The sequence below is a fragment of the Lycium barbarum genome, chromosome 7 (assembly GCF_019175385.1).
Source record: "Lycium barbarum isolate Lr01 chromosome 7, ASM1917538v2, whole genome shotgun sequence".
NCBI lineage: Eukaryota > Viridiplantae > Streptophyta > Magnoliopsida > Solanales > Solanaceae > Lycium > Lycium barbarum.
In genome coordinates this window covers 95,470,408-95,493,034 of record NC_083343.1, presented here as the reverse complement: position 1 = coordinate 95,493,034, position 22,627 = coordinate 95,470,408, and the positions used below count along the sequence as shown (strand labels likewise).

At 38.1% G+C, this 22,627-nt stretch overlaps 1 protein-coding gene and 2 long non-coding RNA genes across 5 annotated transcripts; 2 read left to right on the top strand and 1 right to left on the bottom strand.

The window, feature by feature from the left end:
- Positions 1-7,029: 7,029 nt before the first annotated feature.
- LOC132601618 (uncharacterized) lies at positions 7,030-9,229 on the top strand. The gene is made up of 2 exons (XM_060314699.1): positions 7,030-7,837; positions 9,072-9,229. The coding sequence occupies exons 1-2, from the start codon at positions 7,030-7,032 to the stop codon at positions 9,227-9,229; spliced, it is 966 nt and encodes a 321-aa protein (XP_060170682.1).
- Positions 9,230-10,974: 1,745 nt separating this feature from the next.
- LOC132603591 (uncharacterized) lies at positions 10,975-19,945 on the bottom strand. Its single transcript, XR_009568425.1, has 2 exons — positions 19,241-19,945; positions 10,975-11,257 (listed from the first exon to the last, which is right to left on the bottom strand). It is a non-coding gene; the product is annotated as an uncharacterized LOC132603591 (long non-coding RNA).
- LOC132603590 (uncharacterized) lies at positions 12,201-16,286 on the top strand. Of its 3 annotated transcripts, XR_009568422.1 has the most exons (6): positions 12,201-12,602; positions 13,054-13,215; positions 13,618-14,012; positions 14,201-14,831; positions 15,267-15,368; positions 15,975-16,286. It is a non-coding gene; the product is annotated as an uncharacterized LOC132603590 (long non-coding RNA). The 3 variants fall into 3 exon arrangements; XR_009568424.1 differs by lacking the exon at positions 13,054-13,215 and having other exon boundaries at positions 15,975-16,285; XR_009568423.1 differs by lacking the exons at positions 12,201-12,602; positions 13,054-13,215 and adding an exon at positions 13,270-13,435 and having other exon boundaries at positions 15,975-16,285.
- Positions 19,946-22,627: the final 2,682 nt, after the last annotated feature.

The window sequence follows — 22,627 nt, the reverse complement described above, 5'->3', positions numbered from 1 at the left end:
CCATAAAATACCCATCCCGACATCACTATACAACCAAGCATTATCTCGCAACCAACCGCCAAAACTACCCCTACCCACCGAAATCGCCCAGTTGTTTCCTTTCACACACCTGTCACCCCAAGCACCTTTCTACCTGATCAAGAAATTGATCATTACGAGGATATGCAAAAGGCATGGAAGGCCGAGCAGGAAAAACAGGAAGAAAGGCTTGAACGGAAGATGATTGCAATGTTGGAACGGTCCATGAGAACCACCCTCACTGGCACATGCTTGACCTATAACGACTTGTGTATGCATCCAAATTTGGATTTACCCGAAGGCTTTAAGGTGCCTCATTTTGAGCTATTTAATGGGTGAGTAATCCGAAAACGCAACTACAGGCCTACTGTGACCAATTGGTCGGCATCCGAGATAACTAAGCAGTTATTATGAGGCTGCTCAGAATGGTTCACGGAATAAGGCATACGCTGTTGGATCACATGGGAATACATAGCTGCGGGCTTCATAGAAAGATTCTCCTTTAACATGGAAATGGTACTGGACAGGCACTATTTGGAAAAGCTCAAACAGAAATCCACCGAGAACTTTCGCTAGTATGCAAGTAGGTGGAGAACAGAAGTTGCCTGGGTACAACCGCCAATGGGCTAGGAAGAATTAGTGTCAGTATTTATCGGTTCGCAAGAAATGGACTTCTATGAAAAAATGCTTTCAATGGCCGGAAGACCATTCTTCAAACTGGTAAAAATGGGAGAGGCCATAGAAGATGGTCCCAAAAAGGGCCAAATCCTAAGTATGACTGGAAAGTCCGCTGGGTCAAGCTCAACCGGGTTTATAAGGAAGAAGAAGAGAGACGTGGAAAGCATATCCGGCCCAACGCCCAAAAGAAGGGAAGAGTTATGAATGGAAGCATACGCTTCACCTCCCCCAAATACTTACATAGCTGCTCCTTACAATATGGTGGCCGTATATTACGTGCAGCCGACCTTCCAATCACCACCCTCGAATTACCAAACCCTACAAAATGCCTTCCAATCATCTCCCCCGAATTACCAAGCTCCACAGCCAAATTATAAAATTCCCCTACCCCCTTACCGTCCTCCACAAAATAACCAGTCCAACACCTACCAAAATCAGCCACCACCAAATACCTATAATGTGCCACGTAATAACTTTGAAAAGAAGCATGTCCGCATGTTCACTCCATTAATGGAATCACAGACTGATTTGTTCAAAAGATTGAGCGTGACAGGGATGATCCAAATGCTTCCCCCAAAGGTTGTTGACCCAAAGAACCGATTTTACCGAGCTGACCTGACATATACCTACCATTCTAATGGCATAGGACACAGTAATGAGGATTGCATCAATCTCAAGTATAAGATATAAGACATGATTGACCGAAAAGAGATTGTACTCCAAACAACTCCTACGAATGTGAACACCAATCCCCTGCCAAACCATGGTAGCAACGTGATACATATGATAGAAAGAGAAGAGAATTGGGTCGCAGTTAGGCCCACAATCCGAGAAGCTATGAAAGAACTTGAGCTCACGATAGCGTCGCTTTATCTACAAGAACGCCCATGATTCAAAGTGCTAATCCCAGCGCCAGTTGTGGCACATGTGGCCCAAGCAACCCCTGCACCAACTCAAAAATAATTTGTGGTCCAAGTTGCTGCCGCCCATGGAATTATAAGATCCGGAAAATGCTATATCCTTAAGATATAGCCCAAGTAGCACCCCGAAGAGAGGGAAATCAGAAAAGGGTAATCACTGCGGGTGAAGTTGAAGATTTCCGGTGCCGGATGCAACCCAAAGAATACTCTATTATGGAGTACCTAAAGAAAACACCGGCTCAAATCTCGGTGTTGGCACTTTTAAAAAGTTCACCCCAGCATCTCTTGGCACTAATGAAGGTGTTAGAGGAAGCCCATGTCCCAGCTGGGACGAGTAGTGAAACTGTGGCCGAAATGGTCGCCCGTGATGTGGAAGAACACCAAATTACCTTCACGGAAAAAAAGTTGGCCAAGGAAGGCACAGATCACAACAAAGCACTGTACATCACTGTCATATGCTGCAACAATGTAGTGACTAGTGTGCTGTTCGACAATGGAGCGGGACTCAATATTTATCCTGAGTCTACCCTAGCTCAGCTAGGATATGACCTTGGAAAGATTCATCAAAGCCACACTAATATAAGAGCATTTGACGGAGGCCGATGTGATGCCACCAGAGTAGTTGACCTGGACCTTCAAATAGGTCTAGCAGAGTTCACTACCGAATTTCAGGTTATGGAAATACCTATCAACTACAATTTACTCTTGGGGAGGCCATGGATCCATATGGCAGGAGCAGTACTGTCTTCACTTCCCTAGTGTCTGAAATTTATCTAGGAGGAACAAGAGGTGATAATTCATGGAGAAGCAAGCATGCACAATTACCCGGATAATTCTGTGCCGGTCATCGAAGCGGGACCCAAAGGAATGGATTTCTATGTAATAGAATTCATGGGGGTTGCCCATAAAATAGAATACCCCGAGACTCCTATGTTGGAAGTGTATAAGATGATTGTTTCAACTATGTTGTTGAACGAGATCGAACCCGGGAAAGAATTTGCACGGCATCACTAAGCTAATTCACCTTCCCCAAGACAATTGTCATTTTGGATTAGGATATGTCCCAGCTAAAGATGAGATACCTAACAAGAATAGGTAAGTGGTTTGCGGAGAATCTCTGCAAACCCACTCCAAACTTGTACCAGTTATTTTCTAACCGAATGCCTATGCCAGGCGATGCTGACATTGAAGAAGGGATAGGGATGCTATTTCGAGAAGAAGGTTGCTCAGTAATCTTAGAAGAATATGCAGAATTGCCCATCATCAGAGATGCAGATCTGAGTGAGCAGCTATCCAATTGGACCTCTACCCCGTTACTGGCTCTTTGGTAGAGAAACATGAATTGATTTTGAAAATAGGGAGAATCGGTCGAGGCCCGATTACTCACTTTTTATCACACTATGTACCTCGTAATGTTTTCAAAAACAGAAATGGCTTGACGTTGATCCAAGACAGGACCACATTTTTTACTTTTATTAATCTAAATCAACAAAAGCCTCGGTTTAATCAAAATAATTTTATTTATTTATTATGCATGCATGTTTTATACTAACATACTTTGCCTTGAATTTTCAGCAATAAAAATGATAAAACAACCCTAAATGTCATGACATGTTACGAAACGAATGAGTAGGGCAACATAGAAGAAGAAGAGTACGAGGGATACGATGAGACCACAATGTTACCCAAGGGTCTCGTGGAAAAGGTAGAGCAGTTAGAGAGTGAGCGGAAACCAAACATGAACGAAACAGAAGCCATAAATCTAGGTGACGAAGAGAATGTCAAAGAAATAAGGATAAGCACACACTTAGAGTCACCTTTAAGAGAAGAATTGATAAACCTACTGAAGGAGTATGTGGATATCTTCGCATGGTCATATGCTGGCATGCCAGGGCTAAGTACCAGCGTAGTATCCTACAGATTACCTATGAATACGGGTTTCGCTCCTGTAAAATAGAAAACCCGACAAGTCAAGACAGACCTCAGTATCGGCATCAAGGACAAGGTAGAAAAGCAAATCAAGTCCGGGGTAGTAGAAGTAACCTCATACCCCACCTGGTTGGCCAACATAGTTTCGACACCCAAAAAAGATGGAAAGATAAGGATTTGTTGTAACACCTCGTAACGTCGGACGAAAGTTTGACTCATAAGATGATAATATAATGGAACCAATATGAGGGTTATAGGAAGTGTTTTGAAAACCAATTAAGTCATAAGAAATGTCTTTGGGCAAAGAAAAGTTGGAAGCCACTCTATGGGGCATGTTTGCAAGTGAGTTTATGGAAGGTCTTACTTCCAACGACCATAACCCCGCAATTAATTTGGATTTTGGGAAAACTTCCTTGATGAAAGTTGTATCCCCTTGAAATAGCTTTCCAACGGTATATTATGGGCCTCCAACGGACATCTGTGCAAAGAGCTATGCCCATTATACGACAGACTGTCCGAGCAGAAGAATTTTGACGGACCATTTGACGGTCCGTAGAACATTTTGACGGTCCGTAAAACATCTATACGATCCGTCAAATGGTCACAGAGAATCATATTTTGCTGGTCAGTTTTACGGTTCATTTTGACGGTCCGTAAAACAATTATACGGTCCGTCAAATTGACTCAAGCCAGCGTAAAATAGTCACAGAAACTCAATTTTTGCTGGGTAATTTTACGGACCATTTTGACGGTCCGTCAAACAGTTTGACGGTCCGTAAAAATGGGCGTAGAATTGCCCGATGGGTCAGATTTTAAGATATTAATAAGAGACCCAAACTCATTTTTTTTCATTCCCATTTCTCCTACACGACTCAAGGGTTCTCTAAAACCATCCAAACACTTCATATGCAAGAATCCAAGTGAAACTAAAGATCCACTTCATCAATCCACAAACTAAGTGTGAGAAACACATCAAATCCATTCAAGTCAAGAAATTCCATGAAAGGTGGAACTAGGGTTTTGTTCAAGTGAAGCATTTCAACTCAAGGCTTATTCCTACAATAACTAAGGTAAGTTTTATGATGTTTCATGATGATTAAAGTGTTGATAAGTTCTTGGGAGAATAGTAACTAGGTTTGATAAAGAGAATTATATGAACTATGCTAGGGTTTTTGGATTGTTGACTTGGGATTTTTGTATTCATATGGGTGATGGAGAATGATGTTAATTACATCTAATTAAGATTGTAGAATCACCTAGGAGTAATAGAATGGGAATTGGGTGAAGAAATCACCATTAATGGAAACTGTGGAGCTTCATGCCCACTAAGTGTTTGATAAAATGCTTAGATGATCAAAGCATGAATATTATTGCTAATATAGAATCCCTTTGACTTGTATTGATATAGATCAAAGTTGAAAGGGTTGACGAACATTGTATTACGCTCAAAAGATGGAATTAAGGTATGTGAGGCTAACTATCTACGTTAGGGAATATTCATGATTCCCCCTACGCCTAATTCTTCATACTTATCTGCAATTTGACTCAGAACATAGTTTAGCCCTAGTTTCATGATATGATATAGAACTGTTATCTTCTAGGGTTGCAGTTACAGAATTCGTTCATGGTTGTCACTTTGAACATCATGAACTCAGTACGTAATCTTTATAGACTTATGCATTGTTATCACATGAGTCTCAGTCAGTATATAACCAGTTATTTGCATAAGTCCTATAATCAGAAACAGTTATCATGCTATCAGCTATAGCCAGTCTCAGTCGTGTAAATTGTTAGTGTTGAACACCTGTATCTGTATTTTTGGGCCCTAGGCCACAGTTTATGCATACGTATTGCTTGGGCCAGAGGCTACAGTTTTTGTGCACATTATTTGGGCCCCAGGCCACAGTTATATTTACAGTTTTACAGGTGATTCTTCATCCAGAACAGGGAGTACTTCAGCTTCTTGCTTTCCTGTTTAGTTCAGTTTCAGTTTTCAGTTTCAGTTTCAGTTCCAGTATTTTATTGCTTCAGTTGCTTTATATACCAGTACAATTCAAATGTACTGATGTCCCTTTTTATTGCTTGGGGGCCTGCATCTCGCGATGCTGGTAACGATACACAGGTTGACGACTCAGCTAATTAGGAGTGCACGTATCAGCTACTGGTGAGCCCCACATTCCTTCGGGGCGTTGTCAGCTATCCAGTTATTTCAGTTTATAGACAGCTCTAATATTCAGTACTCTTAGAGGCTTCATAGACACAGTTCAGACAGTCAGACATTTATTATGTTAGCCTTGTTGGCAGTTGTTCAATCGTTTTGGTTTAGCCGTGTTGGCTACAGTCAGATATATTTCAGATTGTCTAAGTATTTCCGCATTATGATTTCAGCCAGACCTTTCGTATATCATCATGTGTTTAGTTGTTTCCATATTCAGTCATGTTTTGATATCACATGTTGATTCAGTCAGCCAGTTGGTTCGCTCGGTCACATGCAGTCAGGCACCGGGTGCCGTGTTACGTCCAGGCCCAGGTTCGGGGCGTGACATTTGTGTGGATTACCGGGATCTCAACAAAGCCAGTCCAAAGGATAATTTGCCACTGCCAAACATCGACATACTCATAGATAACTCTGCCAAGCACGAGATACAGTCATTTGTGGATTGTTTCGCTGGTTATCATCAAATCCTAATGGATAGAGAGGATGCGGAGAAAATAACCTTCATCACTCCATGGGGAGTGTACCGTTACAGACTGATGCCCTTCGGCCGTAAAAATGCCTGTGTAACCTACATGAGAGCCATGTCTAATAGATTTATAGAGAAATTGAAATGTACTTGGACGATGTCATTATCAAGTCAAAGGAAAACTCGGAGCATACTACTTATTTGAGGATATTCTTCGATAGGCTCCGAAAGTTAAACTTAAAGTTGGACCCAGCTAAATGTGCATTCGGGGTACTGGCCAAAAAATTACTAGGTTCATAGTCAGCCGAAGGGGCATAGAGCTAGACCCAATAAAGATTAAAGCAATCCAAGAATTACCTCCTCCCAAAACCAAGAAAGAAGTCATGAGTTTCTTGGGAAGGTTAAACTACATTGGACGATTCATAGCTCAATCCACTATCTTTGTGGAGCCTATCCTCAGGCTTTTAAAGAAAGACGCTCCCACAAAATAGACACAAGAGTGCCAAGAGGCATTTGATGCTATCAAGAGATACATGTCCAATCCACCAGTTTTGGTACCACTAAGGCCGGGGAACCCACTGTTGTTATACTTATCTATTACTGAAAATGCCTTCGGTTGCGTGTTAGCACAACACAATGAAGAAGAGAAAAAGGAATGTGCCATCTACTACTTGAGCAAAAATTTCACTGCCTGCGAGACAAGATATACGCTAGTGGAGAAAACCTACTCTGCTTTAACTTAGGTGGCCTAGAAATTGAGACATTATTTTTCTTCCTACACCATACACCTCATATCCAAGATGGATCCATTAAGGTATATCTTCTGTCAGCCCATGCCCATCGAGAAGTTGGCCAAATGGCAAATATCTTTGAGCGAATTCGACATTGTATACATAGCACAAAAGGTCGTTAAAGGACAAGCCTTAGACGACCTGCTAGCTGAAAGTCCTGTGGATGAAGAGCTCAAACCCCTCGACACTCATTTCCTAGATGGAGAGGTATTAGCCATAGAAGAGGAAGCAGTGGAACCATACACAGGCTGGAAATTATTCTTCGATGGAGCAGTCAACTATAAAGGTTCCGGAATAGAAGCAGTTCTAATATTGGAAAATGGGCAACATTACCCAATGACCGCGAAGCTCAAGTTCTGTTGTACCAATAATATGGCTAAACACGAGGCCTGCATTCTAGGCCTCAAAATGGCAATGGATATGGAAATCAATGAATTTCTGGTCACTGGAGATTCTGACCTACTAACTCATCAAGTACAAGGCGAATGGGCCACTAAAAATAAAAAGATCTTGCTGTACGTAAACTTGGCACAAAGACTGTGTAAGAAATTCAGAAAGATTGAGTTCCGACATACTCCAAAAGCTCAGAACGAATTTACCGACGCACTGGCAACAATAGCGTCAATGATCCAACATCCTGAAAGCAGTCACATCGACCCAATAAGGATAAGCTTGAAAGAAGAGCATGCTCATTGTTGCCACATAGAAGCAGAGCCAGATGGCAAGCCGTTGTACAATGACATCCAAATATATTTAGAGAAACGAGAATACCCCAAAGGAGTTATGACGGGACAAAAAGAAGACCATCAGAAGAATGGCAAATGGTTTCTTCCTGAACAAAGAAGTGTTGTACAAATGGACGCCGAATTTGGGTCTGCTTCGATGTGTAAATGTCAGTGAAGCCACCAAACTTCTAGAGGAAGTACATATTGGGACACGTGGACCTCATATGAATGGATTTGTACTAGCAAAGAAGATTCTACGAGATGGATATTATTGGATGACCATGGAAAATGATTGCAGCAAATATGTGCAAAGGTGCCATCAATGCCAAATCCACGGTGATCTAATCAAGATTCCTCAGAGTGAGCTTAATGCTATGAGCTCACCATGGCCTTTCGTCGCCTGGGGAATGGACGTCAGTGGACCCATCGAACCCACAGCCGTAAATGGGCATCGATTCATTTTAGTCACCATCAACTACTTCACAAAATGGGTGGAAGCAACATCACACAAGTCAGTGACATTTCATGCAAAACCGTATCATATGCCGATTCAGCATACCCGAGTCCATAATAACTGACAATGGGGCCAATATGAATAGCCATTTGATGAAGGATATCTGTGAGAAATTCAAGATCACTCACCGAAACTAGACAGCTTACCGGCCACAAATGAATGGAGCCGTAGAAGCAGCCAACAAGAATATCAAGAGGATATTGAGGAAAATAAAAGACAATTACAAAGGGTGGCACGAGCAGTTGCCTTATACTTTACTGGGATACCGTACCACAGCCAGAACTTCAACAAGAGCAACTCCACACCTGCTGGTCTATGATACTGAAGCGGTTATACCTGCCGAGGTCAAGATACCTTCCTTAAGGATCATCCAAGAAATAAAATTGGACAACACTGAATGGGTCCGAGCTAGATATGAGCAACTTTGGCCTCAAAATTTCACGCAACTCAGAAGATTCGGCACGGGAGTTCGTCGATCAAGATTTAAACTGGGGTAGTATTTTTGATAAAAGGTCTCAAAAATTCCGTGCGAAGAAGCAACGAACCCCAGTCACAGATGAAGGGATATCCCTCATTCAAAGCACGTGTCATGACAATTAACATTATAGCTTTCAAAACAACATATTTATTTCCCTACAAATTAGATATCTTTATGGTAACTTTACAAAAATGATTTTTTGCGCAATAAAAATAAATTCATCTTTCGAATACTGTAGCCGAAGCGGTTTCGAGTACAGAAAGTCGAAGATGCGACAGCGCCGGCAACACAAATGAACTTTAAATAGGAAAAAACTAACCCATTTCTGATGCAGGTCCCAGGATGTTGGAAGATGATCCTTTTTCTAACTCTGCTTCCTGTGCAGGAAATGGCTCGCCAAAGAAGGTCATGACCGCTGTTGAGATCAGGGCAAATTGTTTAAATGCCATAAGGGCAAAATATTCTAGCCATAAGGGCTACAAAGGGATTTAAATGCCACACGGGCAAAATATCTAGCAACGAGGGCTACAAAGGGATTTGAATGCCATAAAGGCAAATACCCAACCACGAGGGCTATAAAAAGATTTGAATGCCACAAAGGGAAAATACTTGGCCATAAGGGCCCACGAAGAACAAAAGGTCGTAATGGTAAAATCTTTGGCTGACGGGGTCATAGTAAATCAACACAGCATACTTGACCAAAAGGGTCACAGTCGACATAAAGGATGAGAGAAAGACGATTTAGCCAAAGGGGTCATATCTGTCATTCGCATCACTTCTTCTTATTTGCCACGAGAGCCATTGCATATTTATTTTCTATTGCCAAGAGGGCCATCACTTCTTCTTATTTGCTATAAGGGCCATTGCGTATTTATTTTTCTGTTGTCTAGAGGACCATCACTTCTTCTTATTTGCCATGAGATCCATTGCATATCTACTTTTCTGTTACCGAGAGGACCATCACTTCTTCTTATTTACCATGAGGGCCATCACTTCTTCTTATTTTCCATGAGGGCCATTGCATATCTATTTTTCTGTTGCCGAGAGGACCATTCATACAAACATGACAAGAGGGTCATTTATACAAACACGCCAAGAGGGTCATTCATACAAACACGCTAAGAGGGCCATTCATACAAACATGCCAAGAGGGCCATTCATATAATTTCCAAAAGACCATTCATAAAAGCTACTAGATATCGTCAAGAGATAAAGCGATATAAATCCGATCAAGTGACTGCAATATTCGCTCCGAGAAACAAAGCGATGTAAATCCGGTCAGATGGTCGCAGTATTCACTCCAAAGATTAAAGACGATGCAAACTCGTTCAGGTGATTGAAGTATTCGTCATCAGAATCCACCAACGTTACTCAGTAGGTAGAAGCAGATTTACGGCCGCCAGATAGAGCAGGCTAACCAAATCAAATCCATACATATGCGGAGCAAATGTGGAACTTCTTCTTACGCAACGGGTCGAGATAGGGTGCCGATGAGAGTAAAGATCTCCTGTCAGGACTTGGAAGATCACTCCGAACTATGCTCAGCCACACAAGAATGTTTTATCTGCTTATCTGCTTTGCTTTTATTATTCTGCAACCGGTCGAACACACACCGGCACACACATAAAGGTGTTCCCGTATAAGGGATATTCTTTTCCTCCAATCGAATCGAACTACAAGTGACATGATCCCCAAGAACAGGGATATATAGGCGGACTCAATACCAGCGAGTCAATCATGCTCCGATCAATCACACCCGACCTCCCAGTCTTGTAACCAGGGAATTCGAGATCTCTTTAAATTTGCATTTGGAAGTCATAATTGAGTCGAACTACAAATATCTTGAATTCTCATGAAACCTGAGATATGTAGGAAGCCCAGAAACCAGGGTCCGGCCACGTATTTGAAAATTGCATAAAAATGAGAGGTAGAGTGAGTTGGGTTAGTCAAAAATCAGGGTTAGTAAATTTCATTGCTCAGGAATGGCCTTGCCATCCCTGAACACCAAAGGGGTAGTTGTTGACACATAATTCTTGACCTCCCATAATTTATTTTAATTACCCAGAGTCCTTGGATATAAAACAGAGTGAAATATGTAGTTTTCTACAAGTCAAAATGATTTAGATAATGTTTGCCATTTCATTTGGCAAAATAACCTCTATTATAATATTAATTCATTTTTAGAAAATAACTTTTATCTTTAAACAACGTATGTACTGTTTCCCTAAGATGTCTAGTTCAAACCATAACCGATTCCAATAATAATGTGAGTTGTTTTTACAAGTACAAATACAATACAACATTTTAAAAAAGATGGAATAACGTAAGTAATGTAGGAGGGATAGACTAGGGGTGTACCAAACCCCTAGTTAACCATTTTCACCCATGGTTGTGCCTCAATGTCATTTTCACCCATGACTGGGCCTTCAATATATATTAGCTTCCCTTTTTTTTCTCGGACTCAATAAATCTTTGAAAGAATTTTCCTATTGGGCCAAAGGCCTAATAGGGTGGCTGGACCTAGGCTCAAATGGCCATGCAGTAAAGAAAGAAACAAGGACCCTGGTTAGTTTATATTTTACTGATCTTATCACATACATGGCTGTACACACATACATATTATCCTATCTATTCACAAGTAATCTAGTACACATATGCACTTCCATGCCCGTAGACTTTATTAGAGAAGACTTAGGTGGTGGGGAGGAAAAGTCATCACCATCCGCATTCCTGATGCCGCACAAGTTCCAAGGGGTTTCATGAACCTCTAGCATGGCTGGTCACCAAGGGAAGGTTCAGACCAAGCCCCCTTAAACTGCTTTGTTCTCCCAACAGATACAGCCATGGAGGACACAGATTTTTACATATCCATACACAGGCTTGGAATAGATAGAACAAGTCTAATGCACATTATTATAGGATAGCCATAAACTAATAGGAACAGGTAAAGAGTATGAAGAGAGGAGATGAATGGACAATGAGCAGATGTAATGTTCTAGTAAACTAAAACCAAGACAACTGAATATAACTTAGACAAGGGTGAAGTAGCATACATGGATATAAATGTGATCAAAGCTAGACTGAACCAAACTATCACAACATAAGAACCTACATAGGGGTAGCATAAATCAAAGCGGTCTTGAACCAAGTAATCATTATGTAAACAAAAGAAGTAAAGGCACATAGACATAGTGGGATCAAGAGTAAGCTACATGGCATAGATAGGGGATAGCCAAGATACAGATTAGGCATATGGATATAGGGTAAGAAAACCTCTGTACTAGTACAATGCAAACAGAAATGAGCAGACTTAACATTTACAGAGGGCATATAGAGTTATTCATATGATTCCCACAACAAGTATAGATGACCTATGCACAGCCAAAGTAGGTGTCCGCACACCTTTATATGCCATAATTTTGAGCCATAGATAATTCTCACACATGATGCAAGAGATGTGCAGGAAGACAGGGTTTGTAACTCTCACTACAACAAAATATGCTTTTAGCGGCATATATTTTACGGCAATAACTTTATTGCCGCTAATTGTATTCTAGAATCATTTATTATGGGCAATAGCAAACTTTAGCTAGTAAGCTAATATATTTTGTTGGGGCTATTACTATATTTGTACATATTCTTTTACTATATTTTCACATATTCTGTTAGGAAAAAAAAAGTTGCCTCGAAACTCCAAAAGATTAGTTCATTTACCTCCAATTATTTTTATTCTCTGAAATTCAAATAGACGATCTCTGTCTTTATAACGCTCTCTCTTCTCTACCGTCCCCTCTCTTTCTCTCTTTCTGCTCTGTATTTCAAAATCAATAATCGCCATGGCTTCTGTAAGTTAAGCTCAAAATTTGTATGTATGCGTAGCGTATATTCGAATTTGTGTTTGAATTTAGTTGATTTTTTGTGAATTTACCAGATTTGATACTGTAAGAGTTTTCTTTGAGAAGTGTTGTTTGGTGATTATGTGATTCAATTGATCATTTTATTGAAATTGATGATTTCAGTGCGATATTTAGCAGTAAGTTGAGAAAAATAGGGCTTTTATTGCTGCTTTATGTACTCAATTGATCATTTTACTAGAATTGACGAGTTTTTGTTTGATTTTTGATAGTAAGTTGAGAAAATAGGGTTTTGATTGCTGCTTTATGTGATTCGATTGATCATTTTAGTATTTTACTAGAATTAATTAGTTTTGTGTGATTTTTGACACTAAGTTGAGAAAATAGGGCTTTGATTGCTGGCTTATGTGACTCAGTTGATTATTTTACTGGAATTGATACTTTTTCTTTGATTTTTGGCAGTAAGTTGAGAAAATAGGACTTTGATTGCTGTTTTATATGACACAATTTATCATTTACTGGAAATGATGGATATCCTACAATCCGAAATTTTACTTCTCAGAATCATGCATAGATTTCCTTCGCTATTCACCATTAGTAGCCGAGATGTGCCAAAATTTTGAGGTAAGAAAATGAAAATCCCTTAGCGATTCAGGATTTCTAGTATTTATGATTTCTTTTGGCATTCTGTAATCTCCTTTTGAATATCATGTGATTTTTTATACTTCTCTGGATATCAGTTGTATTATTAAAAAGAGAAACTTACGTATCTGAATTGAAACAATTAATTTGATTATTGTGGATCTGATGTAGATTAACATTATTGTGGATCTTATGGAAGAAGGTGATTCAATATTGTATTAGCAGAGTTCCATAAGTTCTTTCTAGAAGATCAGTAATCTGATTGGAAAATCAAATTATTTAAGTTGATTTTGTTTGGGATTTCGTATGTCTCCTATTGAATATCATGTGAATTATTTCGCTTGATTGATTTTGATTGTTACCTTTTGATTGTGTATGTTATAGTTCATGGAGACCAAGAGAAGCCACCATTGATAACTTATCCAGATTGGGCTCTAAATCGTAAGTGAGAGTTTGTGTTTCAAAGTGAACTTGTTTGATTTGTTTCAAAGAAGATACTCGAGCTCACTCATAGTAAATTTCCTTTCCTATTACATCATTTTTCGACATTTTGCTAGCTGGAACTGTTAGTTAATTTATATCTGTGATAGATCTATGGCCATGTTGGAGTTGGACTTATGATGTTTCATCAGCTTAGTGGTATCAATGGAATCTGTTTCTACACCGGTAGAATATATGATAGATCTATGGCCATGTGGGAGTTGGACTTATGATGTTTCATCAGCTTAGTGGTATCAATGGAATCTGTTTCTACACCGGTAGAATATTTGAGTCCTCAGGTATCAATTCCTCAGTGTCAAATATCATTTTTTTATATCTCTCTTTCTTTCATTTTACTCTTCTTTGGTGTGTGAGTGCGCACGCGCGCGTGTGCGTGTGTTACACATTAATTTCAGTTAATTATATTCTAATTTAATTATTTTCCCTCACTGATTCATAGTTTCTAAGTTGATTTTTGTATATCTAGGGTCGGAGTTTTTTTCTGCGAAAATCAAATGATCACTCCACCGGCTAGGGATGGAGCCCGTTATGATTACCTCATCAATTTCCTCTTGATCAGCGGCAGTGGTAAGATTTTTTTATAAGTTTCGTGGTCTGTAGTCCTACAATCTTGGTGTATAAATATGACGCTATCATACTCCTTAGTTCTAAGTAAATATGTCAGTTGTTCACACGTCAAAGAATGTCAATTTAGTCTTGCCCTTTTCAAAGTTTAAACGCATCATAATTTACTACAAATTTCAGGTTTTGCAACTGTGACGTTTGGCATAGGACTCAGTAAGAGTTGTTACTCCAATTACATAAGCCCCCTAGAGAAACTGTAATATTGATTCTTAATAATGAATTTTTGTGGAATGCCAATGACGAGTTCATGGTGCTTAATCTTTAGTACGAAATCTTTGCATGACCTAAATTTTGATGTACTTCGCCAGTGGATTGATTGCTTTCTTCATTTCTTGTGCACACTATCTGCGGTTGTTAACTGTTTTTTAGGTCTTGGTTACTATCTCATTTGGCTATTTTTATGGAGTACGAGGAGCCAAAGGTGGAGAACTTTTTGCTAGAATAGCACTGCTGCAGATTTTGTGAAAGATGAGGTTATACATATATCTCTAATTGTTTGTATTATTCCTATGCTTGATAAGAATAAGATCTTATACTTATCATCTACATTTTTGTGTCAACAAACAGTAGGTTCGCTTCTTCTTTAATAACTAATATTCTTGTCAGCTACTATCATGCTATAGTAAATTTGAAAAATATTGACATTAATTACAATGATTGCTGCTTTTATTTTCCTGTAAAAAATGTTGTCACAAGGATTTGAAACTGGAGAACAATTTTCTTGATGTCCTTTACGATGGCTAAAAATTTGCGATTTTGGTTATTCCAAGGTTTGTCCTGTTTTCTAGCTGAGAAGCTTGCTTATGTTACATTTATCATGGCATTAGTTCACTTTTATATAGTCTATCAAGTAGTCTGGATCATTTTTGTCATGCCTAATTTATTTGGCATCTATTTAACTTTATTAGGCTATAGATGGAATAGAGGATACACGTGCAAAAGCTTACATGTTAACTCGTACAAAACGTAAGGATGGTAGACCATTGGATGCGGATTCTTCAAATACAGTTGTAAGATTTCTTATACCATTTTATCTTTCAATACTGATTAAGCTTATGAGTTTGAGCTTTGTTGTTGATGCTGAAATCATTGATCAATTGGTAGGTTCAGGTGTGAAAATTATGGTTACCTGACTTAGTTTTGAGCTTTAAAATTGATTGAAAAAAAAAATCTGGACATCGAAAGCTTTTAATTAGGGGAATAGTTGACTGAATTGGAACTGGTACCTTGTTTCAAAACTCAGCCTAATTACTAGTTTGGGAATTGGTTCCTTGCTTGATTCTTATTGTTAGCTATTGTAGTTCAATTGTTAAAATGAGGAATTGGTGAGCTGCAACTGATCTGTTGAAGTTTAAAGCAAGAAAGGTCCAGGAACCATCCAGTTTGTTTGACTGGTTTCCTTTGTTAAAAAAACAATTGTGGTTGGAACAATTTAGAACCACATACTGTGTTTTAGAAATTTGGGCTAAATCTACTGGTGTTGGAGTTGAATTCCTCACTGATGTATCTTTAAATTGCTCAGTTCTTCCATCAATTTACTGCTTCTAAGTTTCATTACACTGATTTTGTACTTTTCACATGGCACATGACTTATTTTTCTCCATTATTTCTGGCAGCATGTTTTCATACAGATATCGAATAAAGTTTGCTCTATTAAAGATCCTCCAGATATTACACATGATCGTGATCCAACCTGTCATAGTTTCTCTAGGAAAAGAAATAATGGCTCATTTCCTTGTTTTTCCATTGTTGGAACACATTCTTATTGTTTTGATAATTCATACTTTTGTATACCACAAGAACACAAGAGGTGTATGTATTGAGTTTGATTGTTCTTGTTTTAAATGAATGACATTTTGAGTTTGGTAATTCTTCTATTACTACCTTCAAATTTATTTCTCTTGTGATTTTTGTTGTTGATGCTATAAAAGGGTGTTGGTTAAATATGTGAATTAAGGTAAATTCATACCAATTTTAGCCCATAATGATTGCCACTAAAATAGGTCTCCTTTACTGGCAATAACAATTGCTTGCTGCTAAATAAATGCCGCCAAAAGAAATTAATTTTAGTGGCAATTATATGGGTCTATACCAGCACTCAACATAAATGTCACTAAAAGGCTTTAGCGACCCTGGATCTAATGACATTAACTGAATTGCTAGTAAATGCTTTTGCGGCTAAAAGGAAAATCTATTGCCGCTAAAAGCATGTTTTGTTGTAGTGTCTAGTGAACATGGTATGGATAAACTTAAGCAGATGGATCTGAGTTCTCTAATTGAGGTAATCATTTTCCAATAAGCAGCACACAAGGTAAGTAACTGATCTCTAATCACTATGATATCAACAGAAACAGGGTACAGGCAGATCTGATTATGCCAGGAAAATATAGGAAGAGTCATGGCTTTTCTAGCTTAATAAGCACAAGTGGGATGATGCATTGCCCTCAAGATCATTTAGTTAAAGGTCAAGACAACAACTAGAATACAGGCAAGGTCAAGTATAAGCAATGCCAAGAGATTTTAGGTCCAAGTGATTCTATGCAAGATATGCAATCTTTAAGTATAGCAACTATATTTTCATACACACTTTAAACAAGCAGAAAGGCAAGCAGTCCCAAGGGTACACAGAAGATTGAATATTTTTAAAGCTCACTTCTGTTGCTATTATGCCCCTGGCTAGTGCTTAATGTTGTGCTAAGGAGCGGTGCACTATTCAAACAACGCTAGACTCATTTATTACCCTTTAACCAGGTTTAGACTAGCAAGATTAATGACACATCTCAGAGGTTCAAAACATGGTATATTATCTAGTGTATAATAAAAACAAAGCTAGCTGTATTCCCATGGCATCATACTGCTAAGTTAAATTTATACTAATCTACTCCTCTTTCCCCTTTTAGGTATTCTAGTGTTTTAAAAAAACCAATTCAAACACAAATGAGACTAAACTAATTCATACAAAACACTTATGTGAGACTTAGTCATGAATCAAGCCCAAACAGATATTAAAGGGCCCTCATAACTTATTATACTATCTAAATAAGACATTTTGACTCATTTTTAGTAATTAATAATCATCTACCTAAATGAAGTCTTTCTCTTTTTCCAATTTTAATCAATGCCTACAATTCTCAAACTACTGTGTATCATCTAGTTCAGACAACTAATCCCTAAGGCATACCTGAATAGGCCAGTAGGTTTATTTGAATCCAAACATCAAGCATCATGACCAAGTTAATGATCTAGGTGAACAACCATTAATGTAAAAGGAAGTTCAATTTTTAAGATCCATTTAACTCAATAATGGAGAAAGGCAACCAGGTGTGTAAACATGGTAAGTTGCACCCCATAGACCTGTGGGATATGTCATGACAATCTTTTATATGGGAAGAAAGATACTATGGACCAAGTGAGGCTTGGTCCTTTCTCAATCCTCTCCTAAGATGTCTTTAAAAGACTCCCCCATTGTCAAGTGGTTTATACTTACATATCTACACTCATTGTCCTCTCCTCTCATCCTTAAATATGCTAAGGGGATTGAACAGCTAAGATTGTAAAGCCAAGTTAGCTTAAAATTTTATCTACAAACCTGTTTTGAACTTTCTTTACCCCAACAGGACTGAAAGGACCCTATATGTTTAATCTCATTTTAGGCCTAAGCAAACAGTGTTGTCAAAAGTCATTTCCAGACCCTGTTCCTTATCAATGTACAAAACCAGGTTTCATATTTTTCTAAAGACAAACTTCAATATCTTAACTATTCAAGACCTAGCAAAGTATAACTAGACCTGCTTTACTTCACCATCTTCATACTACTTTAAATTATCCAACTAGACATTTAAGGTCACCTATTAAACCAGGGTCAGTCCATGAAGACACATTAATGCAGATGCAAGAACTTATAGAACACCAGCTTATTTTCATAACACAAGTTGCTTCACCAATTTAGACTGGACACATAATAGGGCTGGGGAAAAAGAATAAAGAGATTAAAGGCAACAGAACAAATTTTCAGATTCTTGATAACTATTCTCTCCCATTTTACATCTTTCAATCCTTAAAGAAGCCACTAATCAGGTTAAGACTTAGCAATCACTCTACTACGTTAGCAAAACTGATTAGATTCATTTCACTTAGCTTCAATTTAGACCTGATCCTAAAAGGTTTACCCTTTTCTTTTCAGTTCTATCAAACCCTTTAAAGCTTAGGAATATGTACTAGTTTCAAGATATAAGACTTGTGATGTGGGACTCATCAAGATAGGTTTGCGAATACCATATATTTAAGCCAAACCAAGTTAAACAGAAATTGAAGGAATCAAACAAACCAAACCAGGTCCATATTCAAGTCTTTAATCACATTAGTTTTAGATTGCTAACAAGATCTGGGTAGTTTAAAGCATATTATGGTTTAAACTAGGTGGAACATGATCACAGATGCTTCAATTATTAGTTAACCAGCCAAAAAGCCAGACTGAATCAGACTCCATTTCCAATTGCAAATTAGTTGAGAAAAACTATTAGCTAATCCTGGTTTTATCTGATTCTGTGTGGGTGAGGTCATTTAGGATGAAAAAAAAACATGTTCAAGATACATCAAACACATTATTACATAGCTTAAGTTGAAGCATGAAGATCACATAAGCAAAACAACCTACTATGAAGACTAATCAACCCGTGTTAGGCCGGTTTCAACATGACATTCAAGATGGTTATACCATTTACTTAAGTTAATCATAAACTAAGCACATAACTAGATAGGATAGCACTTAATTACATGAACCAGCATTAGGAAACACTAAGACCCAAGCAGATTAGCTAGTGTAACATCCTTAGAAAAAGCAAAATCTAAATAAGGGAAAACAAAAATGATAAGGAATTACCTTTTATATGCACAGCCAAGAAAAGAATGGACTTTGGAGCCTTGTGCTTCCAATTTCAAAACTCAGGCACACAGAATATAGAACAACAAAAGAAAATAACTTTAGAACTTAGGAAAAACTTCAAGTTTTAAGGTCAAAGTTTAAAATTTTTATACTGAGAATCTTAAAATCGAGATTTCTAGCCTTTTGAGGTTGTCAAAACTTGTGAAATGGTGAGGGTTGAGGTTCTATTTATAGAACCCCAAAAATATTTCAAAGGCTAAAATTACTGATGTGGTACAAACATCATTTTTTCATAACTAAACATTCAATACACGAAATTAACGATCAAGATCTAAAGACAACCAATGTATAAAGTCAGATCTGATCCATTTTAGGACTATCCAAACCAAACCCTTATGAACCAATAAGAATCGAGGTCGTACAGCCATAAATAAGAAACAAAAATGTCAAAAATCGTATTTTGATTCAAGAAATAAAAGGAAAAAGCAAATAAAAGGGTGATTACTACTGTGTTTGGATGGAATTCAAGTGCTAACAATATCAAGCATTGATTGTTTCATAAATTTAGTCGTACCAGGACCGTTAAATCTCTGCGAAATCTGACCCTTTGCCATTTTGGGCAGGAGAGAGGAGATGGACCCTAGGCGGCACCTAGGGTTTGCGTGGAAGAGGAAAGGAGAGAATATACTTGTTTTTGGTGTAAATAATTAGAAAAATGAAAGGGGTTAAACCTCTTAGGTCTGATCGCTTCGTTTGGGCTGGGTCGGTCCAATCTGTTAGGCTGGATCGGGTCCACAAAAAAGGGATGGGGGGCCTTAATACTATGTATATTAATTAAGTATACATACATATATTTAGTATCTATACGTATATAAAGGGCAAAAATGGGTAAAACAAATGATGGGTAAAAATTACACGATGACTGTTGACCATAATTTTCATTATAACAAATTTGGGGCGTAATTAATCTACTAATTAATTTTAAAAATAATTAAATATGAAAATGGCCTTAATTTTGTGAATATGGCCTTAATTTATTTTAATCTAACTGATTATATCAATTATGGCCATATTTGGCCTAATTAACCAAATTTAAAATTAAATTGCAGCAATGACCTTGAATAATTTGAGCCAATGAATTTGGTTTTTTCAATCAAGGCCATTAAGAGAATAATTTTACTAAAATGACCCTAATTTCCTTAAACCATGAATTGGTTAATTTAATTGTCGCCATAACATAAAACGATTAAACAATTAAAAGTTAATTTGCAATAATGACCATCTAATTGATTAATTAGCCTAATTAAAACATTTATGGACAATTACAAATAATTTTGACAAATTATACAAAATTAGAGATTAATTGGTGAAATGGTCAATTATTTTAATTACTCAAACTCCTTGAATTGAAGGGAACAATATATTTGCTAATTTTGATTTTTGACAATTTAAACAATTAAATTATTAAAAATTGATTTTCTCTGATTATATCTAACTAATGTCCCATAAATTTCATAAAAGGTACCAATTAATTTCTAAATAATTTGTGATGTCATAAAAACCTTTTTACCAATTTAAAGGAGTAAAATATTGACCATAACAATTTATATAAAAATCCCACCCTTTAAGGTGCATATCTCATTTTTTTATTGTCCAAGGACTCTGAGTGATTAAATAAATTATGGAAGGTCAAAAATTAGGTGGCAACAAATGCCCCTTCAGCATCAGGGATAGTGGGACCATCCCTGAGCAACAAAATTTGACTCACCCTAATATTTTATGGACCCAACTCATTATTCCTTTCATCTTCATGCAATTCGCACATATGTGGCTGGACCCTGATTTCTGGGTTTTCTACATATGTTGGGTTATATGAGAATTCAGACTGCCTGTATTTCGACTCAACTAAGAACTTCTAAGTGATTTGGAAGGAAAGTCCTGAGACCCCAGTGTTGTGACCGGGGCTCCTCCGGACGTCTGTTAGAATGTGACCAACCCTCTAGTCTTGAGTTCACCTACATATCCCTGGTCTCTGGGAATCAGGTCACATATAGTTTAACTTTCTAGAGAAGAGTATGTCCCTTATGCAGGAATATCTTTAGATTTCCCGGTGTGTGTTTGACCTGATGCGATTTTTAGTAAAGAAAATAAAAAATAAAAAAAGACAAATTGTGGCTGAGTCTGAGGTTGGATGGCTTCCAAATCCTGGCCGGAGAGCTTGACTCTCATGGGCACCCTATCTTGACTGGCTGCGTAAGAAAAAGTTCCACGTTTGCTCAGTAATTTGTCTGGATCTGGTTCAGCAGATCGGCTCCTTTCTGGTGGTTGTGTGCCTGTTTCCTAGATTTGATAATATGCAGTTATTCCTCACGGAATTTTAGATGAATGGCCCTCTCTGCTGTTTGCATGAATGGCCCTCTCGACAATTTGAATGAATGGACCTTTTGCCTTGTTTGAATGAATGGCCCTTTTGGCTTGTTTTAATGAATGACCCTCTCGGCTATTTGAATGAATGGCCCTTTTGGCTTGTTTGAATGAATGACCATCTTGGCAATTTGATATGAATGGCCCTCTCGACTTGTTTGATATGAATGACCCTCTCGACAGTTTATATGAATGGCCCTCTTGGTAGTTTGCATGAATGTCCCTCTCAACTTGTTTGATATGAATGGCCCTCTCAGCAGTTTGTATGAATGGCCCTCTCGAAAGTTTGTATGAATGGCCATCTCGGCAGTTTGTATGAATGGTCCTCTCAGCAGTTTGTATGGATGGCCCTCTTGGTAATTAAATAAATGAATGGCCCTTTTGGCATGCATATGACAGATATGGCCCTTGTGACTGGATAATCTTTCTTTCGTCCACTGTATTGGTTGTTGATGCTTGTGGTCGGACATGCATTTTCATCCTTGTCATGACTCTTTTGGTCGTGTGTATCTTTATGCTCATTCATTGTGACCCTTTTGGTCTGATATATCCTTGTTATTCATTCTTTGTGTGACCCTTTTGGTCGATTATGTCTTTGCGTTTATTTGCTTTGTGACCCTTGCGGTTAGATGTGGCTTTATTACCCATTTTTTGTTGTGACCTTTTTGGTCCTTCTCTGCTTGGCTGAGTTTGCTTTACGCCTTTACTGTGAATAAGCCGGTTGATGACGTGCCTGCTATCCTGTTAAAAAACCTGCATCCACAAAAAAATTGTGAGTTTCCTAAGAGGCCTCCCGTCCGGTGTCTCTTCTTGATGCTCCTTTGAACCCTCTTGGGTTCGATGTTTCAAGAGATATTTTGGGATGTACTTATGCTACTTTTGAAAATCTAGAGTAAAATTTTTATAAAACATGCGTTGTTTTTTCCTTAGAAGAAATGTTTATTTCATTTTTGTTTGTCA